General features: G+C 49.5%; 1 protein-coding gene across 4 annotated transcripts in view; it reads right to left on the reverse strand.

Annotated features, from left to right (window-relative positions):
* LOC135897809 (sarcospan-like) overlaps nt 1–22,107 on the reverse strand; it is a 297,173-nt gene that overhangs the window by 39,331 nt on the left and 235,735 nt on the right. For all 4 annotated transcript variants that reach the window (XM_065426514.2, XM_065426511.2, XM_065426515.1 and 1 more), the window contains one exon: nt 5,154–5,348. In XM_065426514.2, the coding sequence (XP_065282586.1) occupies nt 5,154–5,348 (195 nt within the window). The remainder of the gene's footprint in view (nt 1–5,153; nt 5,349–22,107) is intronic.

A 22,107-nucleotide genomic window follows, 5' to 3' on the forward strand; every position in this document is an offset into this window, starting at 1 on the left:
AAATGTCGTGCGCAAGGAAAGGGCCGAAGCTGTGCTGGATGCCCGAGTGCAGCTACCAAACGAGAACGTTGCCATTTTTACGGAAGAAATGAGCCATCTATTTCGCCACGCCGACCCTGAAATGCCCGGGGCAAAGAAACTCCGCCTACTCATGCGTGATGTGAAGGAGGAACTTTTTGCCGGAATGGTACGAAGCCCACCAAAGACCGTCGACGAGTTTCTTCGCGAGGCCACCAGCATCGAGAAGACACTCGAGATGCGAAACCAGCAATTCGACCGCCGCCCGAACTAGACAATCTACGCGGGAGTTAAGTCGCTTGCCACCGACGACCTGCGCGAGACTATCCGAGCGGTTGTGCGAGAGGAGCTACAGAAGCTGTTCCCGTCATCACAGCCTCAAGTCACTTCGATTGCCGACGCCGTGCGTGAGGAGTTCCAACAACAACTCCGAGTAGCCCCCGAATCGCCGCAGCCTCAGCCGCAAGCGATGACATACGCCGCCGTAGCCCGCCGTCACGTTCCCCCTCCGCACCCACGGCAGGGCCCAGTGACGACACAGTTCCATCGTCCACCACCACCCCCGCCGCCAGCACGCCAACCCGTCAACCCACACGGCATTCCAAGGAAGGCTGACGTTTGGCGCGCCCCCGACCACCGCCCGCTCTGCTACCACTGCGGAGAAGCCGGCCATGTGTACCGCCGATGCCCATACCGGGAGATGGGACTGCGAGGTTTCGCCGTTACCGCGCCGCGGCCACAGATTGGCGAACGACCTCGCGATATCGCCCACTACCTCGCCGCCACACAGTGGAGCCCTCGACGACCTTCCCGTTCGCCGTCACCAGGCCGCTACCTGTCGCCGCAGCGCCGACCATACACTGGCCCAGCCCGGGGCCGGTCCGTCAGCCCATATCCGGAAAAATAAAAGCAGCAACCGATGGAGGTGCGGTTGCTCCTCGTCGAACTGACGAAGATCCTCCGCCACCGACGAAGACGCCGAATAGACTACTTCGACGACATAACGACACGCCGCCGTCCCGACGAAGTCTAGAAGCAAAGAGTACGACGACGAAAAGACAACCTGACGACGCCACGTACCAGTCACAGGTCAACGCGACGCAGCCGTGATCCGACGCCAAGACCTAACAGTAACGCACGACAAAGAACCATCGACCTCGACGTGCTTCTCGACGGCCACGCAGTCACCGCCTTAGTAGACACAGGAGCCGATTACTCCGTCATGAGTGGACCCACCGCCTCCCAGTTGAAGAAGGTTCAGACTGCATGGGAAGGCCCTCAAATTCGGACCGCGGGATGACACTTCATTACGCCGACTGGGATCTGCACGGCAAGAATTACCTTTCATGACCGGACTTACCCTGCACCTCCACCAGATGTCACGTGGTGGTGAGGTTCAAGAACACAGTAGCAATACTGTGAAAGACAAAACTAACGTTTATTGGGCGAACCTGCGCCCCCCCCCCCCCAAAAAAAAAAAAAACAGGCTACACTTATAGCACAACGATAGCGGCGAACACGGCCAGCGATCGTCGAAAAATCTGATCAGCGGGTCAAGCGCATCGGCTTTTATACAGCAGTCGTCGAATGTTCCAGACTAATCGTTGGGACCCGCGTGCCTTCCACAAAGTTCTACACCATACGCGTCACGCGATGAAATCAGATAACACAAGGCTCGGCGACAACAGACAGCCGGATAGAAGCATCGATAACTTTCCAGAAACTTCGGATACATGGAGGCGTGTCCCGCGCTGTGCGATAACGTTTGTTAGGCGGCGAAACGTGGTCGCCCGATCAAGTATACGGGTCAATATGGTGGTGAACAACAGATGTTTAAAAGGCCTGTCGCCGAAATCAAAGACATCACTGTACGATTCGAGCAGGAGACGCATGTGCGTGGTGAGGTCAGCAGCAATCATATTGGTGAAATCATCCGTTAACGAACCAGAGGTGTGAGCTGCAATTAACGCTAATAAACCACTCTCAGCATTCCAACTCTCAATGTCAATGTCAAAATGCTGGCCAAGAACATGCCGGCCGGAAGAACTTGAGGACATAGGCTGAAATTCAGAAGCGGTAGAACGACGTCGTTATTAGTAACCGTGACAATCGTATGCGGAACAGCAACGTTCTGGTTCAAAAGCACGTCGACGATTCACCGTCAGGAACCTGTGACTGTGAGGTCAAAGTGACGTAAGTGACTGCCTCGGGTTACATACGCACATCGTGAAGCGAGCACAAGTGCGGTGGGGTGGTGCTCGGAGCATCGGCGAGTTGAGGCAGTTCCAACTGAAGAATGCCGGCTGCGTGGCCGATGAGAGAAGAATTATTGGATAAAAAGTTCAATCCAAAGACAACCTTGTGAGGGCAGTTGTCGATCACAGCTCAGAGAGCAGAAGTAGGGTGGCCGGCTATACCTAAACGCGCAGTACACATTCCATTCAGCACGCCGCTGTCGGCCACACACAGCACTCGCGAAGCTGCTGGGGTGATGACCTTCTTTAAACGTCTACGTAAGACAGCACTCCTCCTACGTAGACGTTGGCTCCCGTCTCGACGAATGCTTGAACAGTTTGATCAGAGGGCAGATTTGCTGCAGCATTACCTGCGAGAGCTGCATTTCTTAGTTTTCCGAAATGGTGCTGGCAAAAGCCACAGGGGACGAAAGGCGACATGGCTGCGGCGAACGGGAAGATCGGTGACGTGTTTCCGGTGAAGGACACTGGTGTCCGCGAGGCGATGGAGAGCGACTGTACCACGTGTTTCTAGCAGAGTTGTCGGCGCTGTTAGACTCCGCGGTGGGCAAAGCATTGCGGCCACTTATATAAAAAAATTGGAGGACGCTTAAGCTTCGCCTTCAAGAGTGGAACGCGACAGCGTTCCCGTCGACCCACCAAGGGGTGTAAGACAATGGGCTACAGGGCAGCCATCACTTACGAGGCGCCCCGCATCGGACGCGGTGAGCGTCGAGCCATATGGTCAAGCAACGCGGCGTTCGGCGCAGCAACGAAACGTGCGCCTGAGCAAGCGGAACGAACCAGAGAACTCCGTATCTCTCGGAGGGGGAAATGATGCACGCCAGCCAAACGTCGTGATCGGCACGGGCAGAGAGATAGACAGATAGTGATCTAAAGAAAGGAAGGACGCTTAGGGAGCCAGGCGAAGCGTTGTCAGGGGAGAGAGTCCGAGCCGCGACAGCTCCAATGCGCGCGTGGCGCTATCTGTCGGGGCAGCGCCATACATGGAGAGGAGGGGGTCTTCTGTGTTTGCCGCAAGATGGCTCTGCGTGTGCGGAAAGCGCAGAAGAAATGCAGCGAAACGCACTTCGCTACTCGTGTAATTGCGACTTCTGTAAGTTACATGTTCATAATTACCGATATACACCGCAGTATAACTTTCCACGGCTCGTTTCGAAGGCAACACCGCATTCACTAGAGGCGCGTTTGTACCTCTTGGAAGCATCGAACTCGTGGCTGAGTGGTAGCGTCTCCGTCTCACACTCTGGAGACCCTGGTTCGATTCCCACCCAGCCCATCTTGGAAGTTGCTTTTTATTTAATGAGTGCCTGCCGTGATTTATCGCTCACGGTCAACGCCGCGGACGCCGACGCCGACGACACCGGCTTTTCTGCGACACGAGCTCCTTAACGCTGTCGCGTTAAAAGGTTGAGGTCGGTCTGCGTGTGAGGTGTTGAGGGCCACAAGCTGCGACAGTGTCGGGCGACATGACCAATGCGGCGACAGGTGAAACATATCGGCTGGTCGTCTGCCGTTCTCCACTCAGCCCGGCTGCGATAACGCGGAGAGAAGCGTGCGGGTGGAGAGAAAGTAGTACAAGTGTGTTCGTTGGCTCTGGGGTTGGCGACCGTGCAGACAGAATGTAGAGCAATGTTTTTAACGCTCCTGGCGAATGATGGCTTGTACCAGGAGAACTGAAAAAAGGGTAGCGTCAGGGCTACGTGAACAGAAGCTGCGGGTGCCATCGCATCCAGTTCGCGTGAAACGTTTCGCAACCTGTCCTCTGATTGCGACGCATGCTACTGTGCGGGTTGATCGTCACACATCAACGTCGCGGCAGTATTGGGAAGTCTGGCGAATGGTTGCAGGACATGTCGGTTTTTGGCCTGCTCGAACTGTCACCACTCGTTTATGATAGCATCAACTGTAGAGCAGTTTTTGCACATGAGCAGACTGAAGGCGTCGTCAGCAATTCCCTTGAACACGCGCCCGAACTTCTCAGCTTCTGTCATGTCGAGATCGGCACGGCAGGCCACTTCCTGCTTCGCGGCAATGTTACGGCCGGCTAGTTTGCCAAACAACTCTGTCACCTCTTTGTATTGGTGCCAGCTGGTTAGCTTCTCTTCGTGGTTTTCGTAACGCACCATTGCCATGTATCTTATGTTGAACAACAGGTTAGCTGGGATAAGCGTTGAGTCTCATCTGTTGATTCCACCCACGCATTCATATATAGCCGCCTACTCTTCAACGTCGGCGCCATCGGTCCCACAGTATATACAGGATCCTTGGGTTGCGCAACCACCACCGAAGGCGACAGCAACGTAGCTGGTGACGGTGACGTTGGAGCCGGCAACGACGTTGATCCCGCGTGCTCACCGTCATTCATGGTGGGGATGGTGATGCGACATCCACTGCGGAGCCCCGTTTCAAACAGAGCGACCTATCATCTACCACCAATATGTTACGGGTATGTTGGGAGTTCAGACAGACTGTATTTAGAATATGTATACAAGGAGAGTCAATGTAGATAAGATGACTGAGCAACGACAACACGCAGCAGCAACCGTCTCGCAATCTTCTTCTTCCTTTCCCTCCTTCTATCCTTGCGTAACAATATATCGCGGAATGAAAACACGTATAGAGCTGCGCTCAAATTTCGCGTTATGGACTGTCGTAATCATCGGTGAATTTTTTGGTTTTGTTTTAGATTCAAATTTTTCTATGCTCCAACTTTGGTCGTAGTTTCTTTTATTAAGAAAACCCAACTTTAAATCTTATTTGTCGGTGCGCGATTATCCATAGGCCTGTTCCTCCGGGGCAGTGACTAATTTACCGCTCTATTTAGCTGGAGCTACCGTAAGCGCGGGACATGCCAGCCGCGCAGAACGCGCCCGTTACCTGCAGGCAGGTGACCCTGTCGTATCGGTAGAAGCGCGCGGCCCCTCCGTCGAGAGCGCACAGGCACTGCCGGCGCATCGGGTCGTCGCGGCACTGCGCGTACCGGTCGATGTACAGCAGCACGTGCAGCACCAAGAAGGCGGCGGCCACCAGGCACAGCACGCCGCCGAGGCTGCTCAGTGCGAAGCTCACTATCTGTGCAGAGAAATAGAGGGAGAACTTGTACAGAATCGAATTCATCGTGGAACTTGGATTTATTCGGAACTTCTAAAGCAAAGCCATTGGTCGCTGAAATTGACCGGAAGTGCCTACGAAAACTGACGAAAGCCTCCACCCTGTTTTACGCACAAGTTTTACCTCAGAATCCGTGTCTTAAGTTATTTTCCTAAATGCACGGGAGTGCATTGTGGTGTAATGCGATAATACAAATTTCACATTGACACATCTAAAGATAAAAGACACACCGCAATAACACAATATAAAATATTTACGTGCTATTCAAGAGAAATATAACAATTAAACAAATTTTTAAGCAGATGGTTCTAAACAACAGAACACGTGGGTGTGGCGGCCGTAAAGAAAAAGTTGGAAAGAAGTATTCGATTACCACAGTATGCTCCTGTTTTCACTGCCCAAGTTTATGCCATATGGACTCCAGCGAGAAAGATTATCACTGACAAGCAAAATATGCCGTCATCTACACTGATTCGCCAAGTACACCGAAGGCTTTGCACCCGAGCTCCGAGTGTGAACCAGTGCTACAGCGCTGCCCTGCGTGTTCCCGCCTTCGTCGTTTTGCGGCGCCCCTTGGTCAGCTAGGGGATGTCTTAGACACGGTGGCTTCTAACAAATAGGGAACATCAATTCGCTTCTGTTCGGTCCGTAGCCATGTTGCCATAATGGATAATGAAGGAGAAAATAAATGCGCATCCATGGCGGCGTCCAAGGGCCTAACGAACGTCAAAATCGCAACAGGAATGGGGCTCTTGCGCAGACAAGAAGGTACATCTCACTAAACCCGTGCTTGGCGAATGGAGGTCATGCAATCACCAAGAACTGCTTATTGAAGTAATTCTATAGTGACCACGAATAGGCCACACGCACGTCACATGCAACGTTTTCTTTAAAAAGAAGACGTACCGACATGCGTCAAGTGCGAAAAACCGCTAACAGTTACGCACATTTTACTGATATGTATACATATTAAAATTCACAGGCAAAATGTTTTGCAAAGTTTATATAAATTACACAGAACTTTACACCTGCCTTAGTTTGGGAACTCACCCAGTAGTGCCAATACCTGGCGTGCCTAAATTTTAGGACAACACCGGCTTTTGCACAAGCTGTAGAACAACATAACTATTGTTCATTTCAAATTTGATTTCATAGCACCTTGTTGGTGGTGCAGCATAGCTTTAGCCGCTTTCGCGCCACTGATCCCAACTTGACTACAGAACATTAGTTCGTCGAGCACTCGAGTCTGGCCTAGGTTCTGTGCAACTCACACAAAACATCTCATATCGGCAAAACTGAGTTTGTCTGGAAGCTGTAATTTCATTTATCTTCGCTACAACACGTATTTTTTATCTATTTGGCATCTTCGCAATCTTCAGCTTTTCCATCTCTCTTCCCCTTGTCACGTCGAATAGGTGAAATTTTTCCGTACTCTGATTAACTCACCTCGACTTCCTCTGCTCAAGAGCTAAACCCCACCCGCTAGACCTGCATCCACTAGACACCAGTATAAGTTAAACGTCTCTGTTTCTTCACCGCACCGATGCGTCTGAATAGTGTCCTTGTCTACACTCTGTAACTGTGGAATGCTTCTCCCGGTGCCGTTCAATAATCAAATTTCTCATGTATATTCACGACTAATTTCTTTTATTCTTGCACTATTTTTTATTTCTTGCTTTATGCTTATTTTGCTATCTGTATTTTCTTATCCCCACTCCTGCCATAGCCCATCTAGCTGCAGTATGTTGAAATAAATGAATAAATTACGTTCCCTGCAGCGCAGTATATCGTGCGAAATAAAAAAGAATGATTTATCCTTCTTTCAAAAGAAGTAGTCGTAACTTGACATAAGAAGTGCACGTACTCTAAGAAGGAATGGCAACTTTACGTTCATAGATGCCAGTTCATAAATATTCGCAGTCGATTATAAATTAGTTTGGCTCGAAGTGCAAAGGGAACTCGTTTTCTCGGAAATAATTTTGCATCGTAACAATGCTACAGTATTATCGTGCGTCCACGTGGCGGACCTAACGTATCGGACTACAAGCTGGATTGCATTTACTGCTGCCTGCGCAATGCTGCCGGGGTCGGTCGAAAGACCGCGGAGGAAGACAGCATATGCATAAGCAGCAAGCAAGATATAGTGGTGCTCAGCACGCCTTCCGAGGACCGGGCCAGGAAATATGGGGCTATCAATAAACTCACGGAGAAGAATAATTTGAATACGCTATGGAGAAGAAGAATTTGAAGAAAGTGCTAGCAGAACAGCTCCTGATAAGACATCCAAGGGATCTGAGGATCTGAGGTATATCCAAGGAGGAGAGTCCGTAGGACATAGTGACATGTCTGGTAACGCCGCGCAATCCTGGAGTCCTGTACGCCAAGAGAACCGGTAACACAGACAACGTGATTGTTTTATTTGAAGGTCTTCACGTCCCAAGATATGTGGGATATGAAGCGATGCTTATCAAATGCTCGTTGTATAGAAAGCACATCGACGTATGCTGTGGATGTGGAAGAACAAGGCTCAGGACTGACGTGTGCCTCAATACTGGAGACAAAATTTTCCGGGGGTGTGGATGCAAGAATGCACAGCAGGATCACAGCTTCGACGTGGAGTGCGAACTCTGCGGCAAAGACCACCTCACGGGAGACAAAAAGTGCAAGGCAAATACAAGATACCACACCTGCTCAGGAGACGCCTCTGGGAGCGACGGAGGGGGGAAGAATAAGAGTTCGAAGAGGAAGAGTACTACTACCACAACTACGAAGAAACCACAGGGAGCAACAACAATAACCATGAGACGGTAGCGAGCAAGTAGCCCTCAACGGACAAAGAAACAAGCAGAGAAAACTATGGAAGAGACCACTCCGTTTCCTTCCCGAGACAGACCGGTGAAGCCTGTCGCGCACGGTACAGGTCCAGGGCCAGATCATGGACGAGATCAAGGTCGAGGTCCGGTTTGAGAAATAATCGATGGGAAGACAGGGACAAAGCGCAGGGAAGTTGGGCAAGCAGGGTCTCCAGCACTGCTACTCAATCGCCTAAAGCTGAGGGGTCCGCCCGATGATTGCCGATGATTGCCGATGATTGTGTTTTTTAAAAATATTGTTTCTCTCCATGATCAAACTACTTTGTGTTGTAGTTTAAATAATATTCTTGCATGGTGCGGGTGCTGAGGAATGACACTAAACACAGATAAAAGCATACTACTGCGAATGACACATAAGAACTCACCCCTGCTTTATACATATAAGTTGGGTCCACCACCTCTTCATTAAGTCACCAGCTATAAATACCTAGGAGCGACCCTTAACAATACACTATCATGGAACGATCTCATAACTAACACTTGCGCTTCAGCCTTCAGAAAACTATGCCTGTTGAGAGACCAACTTAAGCCCCATATAACGTTAAAATGCTATGCTACATCTCCCTAATTAGACCTGAGCTGGAATATGCTTGCATAGCTTGGGATCCATACACAAAAACTAATATTAATAGTCTTGAGAGAATTCAGATAAAAGCGGTCAGATTTACATTTTAAAAATTTTCCAGATGTGACTCCCCCACTGAACTTATGGAAATTAACAACCTTGAACCACTCGAACTTAGAAGAAAAAAACAGAGACTTGATTTCATTAAACTACTTCACACTAACAATTCATCCCCTGACCCATCTGAACATTTATCGCAGATATCAACCAGAACTACACGCCACCGCAGACATGATGCATTAACCCCTAACTTTGCAAGAACAAACACATATAAGTTTTATTTTTTCCTCGAACTGTAACCGAATGGAATTGTATAAATTGAATCCACTTCATAATTTTGCTTTTCATTGTTCTGTTTGTTTCGTCAATCTGATTTTTGTTGTATGTACCATATGTCGCCCCCCCCCCCTGTTTGGACCACGTGTCCGCAGTATTCAATAAATAAATAAATAAGAACAGGAAATGACACAGATTAGAAACAAGTTACCACAAATTACCCGAGAGAATGCAACGCTTAAAGATGAGATCAAGCAGCTTAGGGCACAAAACACGAAGCTTCCGCAACAAAAAGAAATGGCAACACACCGTCCGCCAGTACAACGTCGACGCCTAGTCGAGCTCCAACACCTGTTCCCACACAAGCGAATGGGGAAACATCACCACACAAAAGGATGGAGCAAGAAACGGATTAGGAAATGAGCCTCTTTGCAATCAGCGATGTTATGGAGCCGCTTAAAGAAATGTTCGATGGCTTACAGCAACAAATCACAAACATGTATGTAGAGATCAAACAACGATTCGATGGATTAGAAAATAGAGTAGCGCTACTAGAAAGCACACCAAGCGATATTCGCCCGGCAGGCGCGGGACCGTTTAAAAGCAAACCGTATAGCAGACCGAATGCGCTAGAATATAGCAAGGCCACCGGAGAACAGATAAATCAACATGGAGCCGCGTAACCAACACGCAATATGGCACTGGAACTGCTGCGGGTATCGTCGCAAGCGAAGAGGTCCAAAAGGACTTCTTCTTGAGCATGTTGGTGCTTAGATTTCCTAGGTATACATTGGGACGCAAAACACAGTGCTTCACTATCTTCCTTTCTTCTGTCCCTTTTCAAGAAATGTATTTTGCGCCACAAGGTACACCTAGGAAATCTTCAGCAGTTCGTCACAAGTAAGGCGACGCCAGATGTCATTGCCTTGCAGGAAACCGGGGGCATTGCAAAATTATCGGGGTATAAATCTTACAGTGCTTCCGGTGAGAAGCAACCGTCACGACGCTGAGATACAGAAACCTCTGGGCTGTCGAGCACGATACCGATATGCGCAACATGGACCACGTCCTGATTGAAATAATCCCCTCCCGCAAAGAGGATGGAAGTCTATTTATTCTTAACATGTACAATCCATCCTGACACAAGCCGAAATTCGGCCCAATCTTCCTCAAAGCTTTGGGCGTAGCGGACCAAGAGGCGCTAGTCGAGGTCAGCGATATTAGCGCGCCACAGGCGGCTTGGGGATGCAGCATAGAGAACATTAAAGGCCGAAGCCTATGAGCAGACGCTCAAAAGGAAGGACTAACGCTCATAACTGACCCTCAGGCACCAACCAGAATAGGAAACAGCAAAAGCAACGACGCGGCTCCGGATCTCACATTTACGAAGAATGTAGCAGATTCTCAGTTCACAAACATGAAGGAAAGTGTAGATAGTGACCACTACATCGTCGTCACAACGGTACAAGCAGGCATAAGGAAAAAGAGGGGTAGAGAACTAAACCTTGTGGAATGGGACTCTTGCGGCGAAATTCGACAAGATGATGTGGAAGAAACTATAACAGACATCGAGAAATAGGCAGACAAACTACAAGAAAGCATTAAACGAGCTGTCCAAAACTGCTCCAGAAGATGCAGCGATAGAGGAGATGGATAGCAAACTATCGCACATGCAGGAAGCGAAAGGTAGTACGCTGAAAAGATGGAAAAGCAAAAACATCATCGAAAAATAAGGAAGACAATTGTGTAATTCAACAAGAAAATCGAGATATATGCAAATAAGAGAACCCAACAAAAGTGGGAAGCTACGTGCGACTGGATGGAGAGAAAGATAGGAATACCCAAGACCGAACGTTCTCCGATACCTCTTGGACCCCGGCAGTACAAAAACAATCGTCCTCATCATCATCATCATCAGCCTGGTTACGCCCACTGCAGGGCAAAGGCCTCTCCCATACTTCTCCAACTGCCCCGGTCATGTACACATTGTGGCCATGTTGTCCCTGCAAACTTCTTTATCTCATCCGCCCACCTTACTTTCTGCCGCCCTCTGCTACGCTTCTCTTCCGTTGGAATCCAGTCCGTAACCCTTAATGACCATCGGTTATCTTCCCTCCTCATTACATGTCCTGCCCATCCCATTTCTTTTTCGTGATTTCAACTAAGATGTCATTAACTCGCGTTAGTTCCTGCACCAAATCTGCTCTTTTCTTATTTCTTAACGTTACACCCATCATTCATCCTTCCATAGCCCGTCGCATCGTCCTCAGTTTAAGTAAAACCATTTTCGCAAGTCTCCAGGTTTCTGCCCCGTACATGAGTGCTGGTAAGACACGGCTGTTATGTACTTTTTTCTTGAGGGATAATGGCAACCTGCTGTTATTGATATGAGAATGCCTGCCAAACGCACCCCAGCCCATTCTTATTCTTCTGATTATTTCAGTCGCATGATCCGGATCCGCAGTCACTACCTGTCGTAAGTAGATGTATTCCCTTACCACTTCCAGTGCTTCGCTATCTATCGTAACTACTGTTCTCTTCCGATACTGTTAAACATTACATTAGTTTTCTTCAGATAAATTTTAGACCCACCCTTCGGCTTTGCCTCTCCAGGTCAGTGAGCATGCAGTGGAGTTGGTCCCTGGAGTTACTAAGCAAGGCAATATTATCAGCGAATCGCAAGTTACTAAGGTATTCTCCATTAACCCTTACCTCCAATTCTTCTCTATCCAGGCCTCTGAATACCTCCTGTAAACACGCTGTGAATAGCATTGGAGAGATCGTATCTGCCTGCCTGACGCCTTTCTTTATTGTGATTTTGTTGCTTTGTTGCTGTGGAGCCGCTATACATATCTTTCAGTACTTCTACATACGGCTCGTCTAGACCCTGATTTCGCAATGCCTCCATGACTGCTGAGGTTTCAACTGAATCAAACGCTCTCTCGTAATCAATGAAAGCTATATATAAGGGTTGGTTATATTCAGCACATTTCTCTATCAACTGATTTATAGTGTGAATATGGTCTATTGTTGAGTAGCCCTTACGGAATCCTGCCTGGTCCTTTGGTTGACGGAAGTATAAGGTGTTCCTGATTCTATCTGCAATTACCTTAGTAAATACTTTGTAGGCAACGGACAGTAAGCTGATCGGTCTGTAATTTTTCATGTCTTTGGCGTCCCCTTTCTTATGGATTAGAATTATGTAAGCGTTTTTCCAAGATTCCGGTACAGTCGAAGTTATGAGGCATTGCGTATACAGGGTGACAAGTTTTTCTAGAACAATCTGCCCACCATCCTTCAACAAATCTGCTGTTACCTGATCTACCCCAGCTGCTTTCCCCCTTTGCATAGCTCCCAAGGCTTTCTTTACTTCTTCCGGCGTTACTTGTGGCATTTCAATTTTCTCTAGACTATTCTCTCCCATTATCGTCGTAGGTGCCACTGGTACTGTATAAATCTCTATAGAACGCCTCAGCCACTTCAACGATCTCATCCATATTAGTAATGATATTGCCGGCTTTGCCTCTTAAAGCATACATATGATTCTTGCCTACTCCTAGTTTCTTTTTCACTGCTTTTAGGCTTCCTCCGTTTCTGAGAGCATGTTCAATTCTATCAATATTATACTTCCTTATGTCAGCTGTCTTACGCTTGCTGATTAACTTCGAAAGTTCTGCCAGTTCTATTCTAGCTGTAGGGTTACAGGCTTTCATACATTGGCGTTTCTTGATCATATGTTTCGTCTCCTGCGATAGCTTACTGGCGTCCTGTCTAACGGAGTTACCCCCGACTTGTATTGCACACTCCTTTATGATCCCCATAAGATTGTCCTTCAACACTAAGGTCCTCTTTCTGAGTTAAGGCCGAATACCTGTTCTGTAGGTTGATCCGGAATTTCTCTATTTTCCCTCTTACCGCTAACTCATTTATCGGCCTCTTATGTACCAGTTTCTTCCGTTCCCTCCTCAGGCTCGGCTAATCCTATGGTCACAGCAGCGCACCTTGCTGAGCACGTCCACATTTTGTATGATGCCAGGGTTAGCGCAGAGTATGAAGTCTATTTCATTTCTAGTCTCGCCCTTCGGGCTCCTCCACGTCCACTTTCGGCTATCCCGCTTGCGGAGGAAGGTATTCATTATCCGCATATTATTCTGTTGCGCAAACTCTACTAATAACTCTCCCCTGCTACTCCTTGTGCCTATGCCGTATTCCCCCACTGCCGTGTCTCCAGCCTGCTTCTTGCCTACCTTGGCATTGAAGTCACCCATTAGTATAGTGTATTTTGTTTTCACTCTACCCATCGCCGATGCTACGTCTTCATAGAAGCTTTCGACTTCCTGGTCATCATGACTGGATGTAGGGGCGTAGACCTGTACGACCTTCAATTTTCACCTCTTATTAAGGTTCACGACAAGACTGCCACCCTCTCGGTAATGCTATATAATTCCTGTACGTTACCAGCTATATTCTTATTATTCAGGAATCCGACTCCTAGATCTCGCCTCTCCGCTAAGCCCCGGTAGCACAGGACGTGCCCGTTCTTTAGCACTGTATATGCTTCATTTGTCTTCCTAACTTCACTGAGCCCTATTATATCCCATTTACTGCCCTCTAATTCCTCCAATAGCACTGCTAGACTCGCCTGACTAGATAACGTTCTAGCGTTAAACGTTGCCAGGTTGAGATTCCAATGGCGGCCTGTCTGGTGCAGCGGTGGCGTAGAGGTAGAGCATCCGCCTCACGTGCAAGAGGACCGTGGTCCGAATCCCGGTGCCGTGCAATTTCCCACCGGATTAAAAAAAATGCGCGTGTTGAGAAAATTGCACAAGGAGGCCTGGAGTGCGGCTTGACCCTGGTGACCAGAACCGGTAACGCAGTCCCTCACCAGAGCAGGATTGGCCACCCTAGTGCAGTACTTGGCCACAACCTCCCATATGAAAACCAAAACAATGCAGAGACACAATCTACAGAAAGTTATACACAGCGGCGACGGTACAGAAGAAGAGCTCTTTCGAGAGCTCCAAAAAATATACGCTGGAGATGCGGATAAAGAACGACTCCCGGATTACCTAGGTAACGAGAATCTTGATACCCCTATTACGGAGGCAGAAGACATATATGAACTTACGAGCCTCAACCCGAAATCTGCACCACGACGTGATGGCAGAAGCAGCAAAACATTTAGGAAGCTTGACGATGTATCCACGTGAGCTCTCAGGGACTACATGATTAACTACTCGGAGCAAGGTGGCACTTCAAGTAAATGAAAATCAGCCCAAATCATTTTTATACCGAAGCCTGGACAGAAACCATAGCATACGAACTTGAGGCCCATATCGCTAACATCCCACATATCGCTAACTTCAGCCACATACCCAGGTTCGATTTCGACCCAAGTTATTGACGCAGGGTATTTTGCTCAAACTAAAGCATTTCAGCGCTCAATCTGTCGTTTCGTACTCTTTCTTCCCAAGTCTTTATTTCCTTTTTTGGCGCAACAGTGTATTTATGGCGACGAGCGAACACGTAGACCGTTAAAGTCTTAGGCTCACGCAGGAGAGGAAGAACCGACACGCGATCGCTCAGCGTAGCATTCTTTTAATAATCTCCTTCGGAACGCTAGGCCGTGCCGGAGCGTGCCAGCCGCTCGTGCCTCGTGTAGGCGCGAGCGCCTACGTCATCTCTCGTGCGACGCCGATGCTGCTGCCGCTACATAGGGCTCCCCCCCTAGAGAGGAGGACAGTTCGACGGACGATGAAAATTCCACGTGACGCGGTGTGTCTCGGCGTTGGTCTTGGGTGTCACGTGCGCAGGCGGCGACGAAGGATGCAGCAGGGTCGCGTCGCATACTGGTGGAGCTGATGGCGCGGGTGCTTCGATGTAGGCGGGTTTGAGACGTTCCAGGGCAATCTTGTCTGATCGGCCATTGACATTTACAAGAAACGTCGTCGGACGACGCTCTAGAACACAATATGGCCCGGAGTAGTGTGGTTGCAAAGGCTTCCGCACGGCACAGCTACGCACGAAAACGTGGGTAGCAGAGGTGAGTGCGGGAGAAACGTAGGGGACCTTGCTTCTTGTGAACGTGTAGGCACGGGGCGTATCTGGCTGAAGAAAGCTTGCAGTTCGGCAACGTAGTCGGCAGGTGGTGGCATAGGCGTTTTCGGGGTGGCGACAAAGAAATCGCACGGAAGGCGTAGGTGAGTGCCGTAAACTAGCTCAGCACAGGAGCAACCTAGGTCGCTCTTGAGTGGGGCTCTGATGCCAAGTAAGACGAGGGGCAAATGCAGGACCCACTTCTCCGGCGATTCATGTGCCATAAGGGAGGCCTTGAGATGCCGGTGAAAACGTTAAACTAGTCCATTGTACTGCGGTTGGTAAGCGATTGTGCGAAAACGTGTCGTTCCGAGTAGTTTGAGTAGCTCGTTGAAGAGTGCCGAGTCAAACTGTCGACCGCGATCTGTGATGATTGTGGATGGGCAGCCGAACCTTGCGATCCACGTAGACATGAAAGCTGCTGCGACTGTGAGCGCTGAGATGTCAGATATAGGTGTAGCTTCTGGCCACCGTGTATAACGGTCGACGCATGTCAGTATGTAGCAGTAACCTTTCGAAGGCGGGAGAGGGCCGACGATGTACAGGTGTACGGTGTCAAAACGAGCATCCGGTTTAAGAAAGGACTTAGCAGGCGGAATGGGGTGACGCTGGATCTTCGAACGTTGACACGACACACAACAGCGAACCCAATCGCGAACTTGCGCGTTTAGCCGAGGCCAAACGAAACGACTGGAAGGAAGCTTCTGTGTCGCGCGTATGCCAGGGTGCGACAGGTTGTGCACGGTTTCGAATAGACGTCTGCGAAGGGATGCCGGAATGTATGGTCTAGGCGTGTCGTTAGAAGCGTCGCAGACGACGGACGTACCATCTTCGGTCACAACGACGTCTTACAATTTCAGGGACGTTGACGAATTCCGGAGTGTACGAAGTTCAGTGTCGTCACGCTGCTGACTGGTGAGTAAGTCGGCCTCGATGATGAAAGGTTCCGATGTCAACGTGGAAATGACATTGACACGACTCAGAAATTCGGCTGGAACGTTGTCGGTGCCCTTCATGTGGGGGAACGTTGTTGTAAACTCGGAGATGTAGGAAAGGTGTCGAATCTCGCGGGGCGAGTAACAGAACGCCGAGCGATTCGTTGCGTGTACAAGGGGCTTGTGGTCAGTCAAGACAGTGAATGCACGGCCTTCGAGGAAATGGCGAAAATGCTTGATAGCCAGGTAAACAGCGAGTAATTCACGGCCGAAGACGCTGTAGCGGGACTGCGCAGGCTTCAGTTTCTTGGAGAAAAAAGCGAGTGGATGCCACGCTTTGTCGATGAATTGTTGCAGAACGGCACCAACGGCGGTGTTTGAAGCGTCGGTCATGATGGCAGTGGTTGCGTCTGGCTTCGGGTGTCTAAGCAGCGTGGCGTCGGCGAGGGCAGACTTGACTCTTGTAAAAGTGTCGGTGGCCTCTTCAGTCCAGTGAAGCAGTTGTTTGCGCTTGTTTACCAGGAGAGCGTCTGACGGAGCCGTAAGTCGTGCGCACTCGGGAACGAATCGGCGGTAGAAATTGACAAGTCCGAGAAATTGGCGAAGCTTGGTGAGTGTGGTCGGTCGGGGAAGGTTTTCGATGACGCGAATCTTGGACGGCAGAGGTCGAATGCCGTTAGCGTCGACGATATGACCGAGGAACTCGAGTTCAGGTTGACCGAATTCACTCTTGGCGGCGTTGATGACAATTCATTTACTGGCAAGGCATGAAAACAACAACCGCAAGTGGTGAAGATGTTCTTCTGCCGAAGACCTTGCGACGAGAAGGTCTTCAATGTATGCAAAAACGAAAGGCAAACCTCGGGTGACGGAATCGATGAAACGCTGAAAGGATTGGCCCGCGTTCCGTAAACCGAAAGACATGCGGAGAAATTCGAAAAGACCGAAGGGTGTGGTGATGGCGGTCTTGGGAATGTCTTCTTCAGCGACCGGTAGTTGATGGTAGGTGCGAACGAGATCGATCTTGGAAAAGATCGTCGCACCGTGCAACGCTGCCGTGAAGTCCTGAATGTTCGGTAGAGGGTGGCAATCAGGAACTGGTGTTGTTTAGTGCCCGGTAATCGCCGGATGGGCGCCAGTCGCCCGTCTTCTTAGGCACCAGGTGAAGTGGTGATGCCCAGTTACTGGAGGAAGCGCGGATGATGCCAAGTTGCAGCATGTGTTCGAACTCTGCGCGAGCGATCTTGAGTTTCTCCGGGGACAAACGCTGGGGTCAGAAATAGACCGGTAGGCCGAAGGTGACGATGTGATGGCACACGTCATGTTGCACCAGTTGCGTCCAATCCGGCAGGCGCGTCAAAGTGGGAAACTCGCGTAGGAGCGCGTCGAAAGGTTCGTCCAACATGGCAGAAATAGGCGCTATGGACGATGTGCCTGATGATGGGACGCCGGGAACGGATAGCTGGGTCACGGAGTCGATGAGGCGGCGTCGTTGGATGTCCACAAGGAGTCCCTAGTCATGCGAGAGGTCTGCTCCAATGACTGCATGACGGACGTCTGCAACCCGGAAAATCCAGCGGAACGCTCGTCGAAGGCCAAGGTTTAGCATGACGGAGCGTGACGAGAAAACTGGAATCCTGGTGCCGTTGACGGCTAGCAAAAACGACACAGGTGTCGCTTTTCGGTCGGAGTGCTGAGCGGGGAGAATTCTGACGTCAGCATTCTCCCCGCACATATTGCGCAGGCGCACACATTGCGCAGAAACCTACAAAAAGATTTAGAAGGTGCAGTTTTCACTCAAGAGAATTCCACTGCTGCTTGAGATATGCTTTTTTTCTTGTCATGCAAGGACTCATTGATCAGCTTCATTGTTAATGCGCGGCTTCAAATATTTTTCTAGCTTGCTTTGCAAAGCTGCGCATGAAACGGGTGCCCTGAAAGTCAGGCTTGTAGAAGCATCGCTTGCAGTGATCTGCCAAATGTTCACCCCCTGCCAGCGACTTAACGGCAGTGCGGTGCTCTCTCAAACTTTTATTGACGCATCGGCTGGTCTAGCTCGCATAACATTTTCCACGGGAAAATGGCATCCTGTACACCACACCCAGTCTGTACTTCTCGAATCATCTAGTGTCCTTTGATGTGCTGTCTGCCTTGGCAGCACTATTCACGACATTGCACATACGTAAAAGCTCACCAGGTGCCAAAAAATGACGAGGACGGCGCATTTCCCAGCCAATTTCTTGAGGCGTTGTGTCAGGTCATGGATGTATGGCACAACAGGCCATGCCTCTTCGGTTTCAGGCTGATTGTGGGATGTCTGGCTCTCTCATTTCACTTCTTGAATCAGGCGTCCTGTTATAGAAGCCCACAGTTTTGCAGGAAAGCCAGCATTGTGCAGGCGTAGCACTTGGAGCTGAAGGCTGCATGCAACCTTATCACAAAACATTTTGAGATTTGTGTGCGTGCACTATTTCGCAATAGCGCTTTTCAAAATTTTGGAATGGGCTAAACTGTAGCTAATGACTGGCTTTTGGACCGTGGATGGTATGAATAGCGCACCTGAACGTCATGATATTGATTTAAATTGAAGGCACCGCTCTTCAGGGAACTCAGACGTGAATTTGAATCTTTTGCCACAAGATTCAAAAGCACCAAATACTTCGTTCACAAGCTCTTCAAAATTCTCAGGCCGCACATGCTTTAGGTTAACTAGGTAATCATCTCCATATATGAATATATGTAACATTTTAGGTGCGCATGCTGTGTCAAGACATGTGCAAATATGTTTGTCACAAAATAATAACAGATCAAACAGGAGCAATACATTGATTCAATACAAATCCCCTCCTTTTGAAGGAGGGGGCTGTGATTACAAGTGACTGCTGTAGAGCAAAGGTAAAATCATAAACATGCCGTAATGCTGTCAGTGTTTAAACGAGTACAATTTTGAAACGCAACAGGTCCAAAGCCATTGAAATTTTCATGGACAGCGCAAAAATGTTGGCTTTGCAGAATAGAATGAAAAAGACCCACTCCATCAGTAGAAACAGCTTAACATCACAGGGCAACTGAATAACAATCGTTATACTGAAATGTTCGGTATTCTAAAGTTCATAGTACTAAAATGGTTTTACATTGAAAGTATAAGAAGTCAGCAAGGGATTTCTGAAAAGGTTGTTAATGTGGCATTCGTAGTAACGAAGTTTCACTGTACACAATGTTGCCTCCAAAGAGACACAGTTAGGCCTCGAGAAATGTCAGCCTTATGCTTGTTACTTCGAAGATAGTTAAAGCTTGATAATGGTTTAGTCTGAACCATGAAACTTGTCATCAGTACAAAAAGGGGCATATGGAGAGGCACAGATACTGCTGAGCACAAGCACTGAACTTCAAGCCTTTTATTCAAGCAGTAGACACTTTAACTTTAGGAGAAGATCAGCATGCTGATCTTACCTCCAGTTCTTGCATAGGACCTTGCACCTTTTAGAAATCTTTCACAGGGCGTGGAAAGTCCTTGAATATCCTTTAATTTTTCTCTTCGAGACTTTGTACAAACCCTGGTTTAGGTATTTCAAACAATCTTGTGTTCCGACAATGGTGGAGGGCTCACGGATTGTGCACACGAAAACTTCCATTCAGCCAGCTCCATGGGGAGGGGGATTAGGGGCTGAGAATGGCGGTGCTTTCTTCTGCTGTGCAATGCAACTCTTAGCTTTAGCTGCACTTTGCAGTGTAGAAGAAAAAGGCGCGAGTAAGAAATGTAGTGAAGAAGTGAGAAACAGTGGTGGCTTATCAGCAGGTTATCAAATGCCTTTACAAAAGTAAAGACACCACATTGCTACGGAATAGTATTTCCAATGACGAAGAAGCGAGCAGTAAGAAGACGACGACGACAATTGGAAGCTAGCGCGGGCTGTTGTTGCCTCTTGGTGAAGTGCGGCGTATTACGTTGTAAATATAGTTGTATATAGCTTTTCATCTGCGTCTTCTTACGTAACATATCTGGTGGAGGTGGACGTTCCCTGTACCTCGTAACGGAGCTTCGCAGCGGATGGTACGTCGAGCCTTCCTTCATGGCTCCCGGCGATGACAACGCGACTCAGCCGCCTCCGACACCTGCTGCCACTTCGAAGACCTTCATCACTCTCCCTGCTCCTCGTGATCCTGGCGTATTCTCGGGAAAAGATGGGGAAGACGTCGAGGACTGGATCAGCCTATACGAGCACGTCAGCCGCAATAACCGGTGGGATCCTACTATCATGCTCGCCAACGTAGTGTTTTACCTCGGTGGCACACCTCGAGTTTGGTTTCGGATGCATGAAGATGAGCTCACCAGTTAGGACACACTCAAGTAAAAGCGCCGAGACTTGTTTGGCAACCCCTACGGTCACCAACTTGCCGCGCAGAAGGCGCTTTCCGGTCGTGTGCAGACGTCAACAGAGCCCTATGTCACGTACATTCAGGATGTCTTGGCTCTGTGCCGCAAAGTTGACGCACACATGATTGAGTCAGACAAGGTATCCCACATCCTCAAAGGCATTGCCGATGACGCCTTCAACTTGCTCGTATTTAACAACGTCGCGACGCTGGATGCAGGTATAAAAGGGTGCCGCCGCCTGGAACTCGGTAAAAGCCGACGTATCGACCAGCAGTTTTCCCGTTTGCCCAACACCCCAGCGACATCTTCCTGTGCCGACGCTCTTCGTCCCAACAACACTGGCGATATTACCAGGATCGTCCGACGTGAGACTGAGGCCGCCTATGCAGCTGCCTTCGACTCCAGCCCCACCCAAGCACCTGCAGTCACGGTTTCCCTGATCCAGGCAGTTGTCCGCCAGGAGTTCGAAAACATGGGTATTCACACCATCTGTTCGGCCCATCGCCCTGATACCCACCCGGCTTCTTCGATTCCGCCCCGTCCCACATTTTTTTACCCACCACGTTTCCGCAACCCAACTGAATGGCGCACTGCTGACGACAAGCCCATTTGTTTTCACTGCCGTCGAATCGGGCACATTTCTCGGCACTGTCGCAGTCGCTGGATTTCCCCGACCCGGTATGCTTATACTGCCTACTCTCGTCCCTCAGGTGGCCCTTCTCGTCCCTATGCCGCACGCTCCGATAATGCCGCCACTGATCCTCCTGCGCCGAACCACCCATATTCTCGTTCATCTTCGCTCCAACGACGACAATCTTGCTCTCCCCAGCCCCGTCGCTCCTTTTCGCCGACTCCCTTCGGACGCCGCTCCCAGCCGGAAAACTAGATGATGCAGCGCCTCGAGGTGATGCTGCATTGCTCCCTACGTCGCCAAATCCTCCACTGACGTTGCCTACTCATCTGAACCTTCTTGACGTGCAAGTCGACGGTGTTTCTGTATCTGCTCTTATAGACACTGGGGCGCATTTGTCCATAATGAGCGCTGACCTTCGTAACCGCCTGAAGAAAATAATCACTCCTGCCACGACGCCTGTTGTCTTTGTCGCCGATGGCGGAACAGCCCTCGTAATTGGTATGTGTGCCGCCCATGTCTCCTTCGCCGATCGCTCCACAATCGTGCTATTAACAGTCATCGCCCACTGTCCCCACGACAACATCCTCGGCTTAGACTTCCTCTCCGCACATTCTGCTCTCATCGACTGTTCCGCCAGTACTCTCCGCCTTGACTTGCCTGTTCTGGATCCCGCTGAACAACACCCAAGTCGCCTCAGGTCCGTCGACTTCGTTCGCTTGCCACCTTCGGCACTGACTTACGTCGACTTAGTGTCATCCCCACCAGTGCCCGACGGTCACTACATCGCGGCTCCTCTGCAAAATGTCCTACTTACCCACGGGATCACAGTACCTCATACCGTTTTATCTATTATGGCGAATTGCGTGAACCTGCCAGTGGTCAATTTTGGCTTGATGACACAAG

Source organism: Dermacentor albipictus, chromosome 7, assembly GCF_038994185.2.
Source record: "Dermacentor albipictus isolate Rhodes 1998 colony chromosome 7, USDA_Dalb.pri_finalv2, whole genome shotgun sequence".
Lineage (NCBI taxonomy): Eukaryota > Metazoa > Arthropoda > Arachnida > Ixodida > Ixodidae > Dermacentor > Dermacentor albipictus.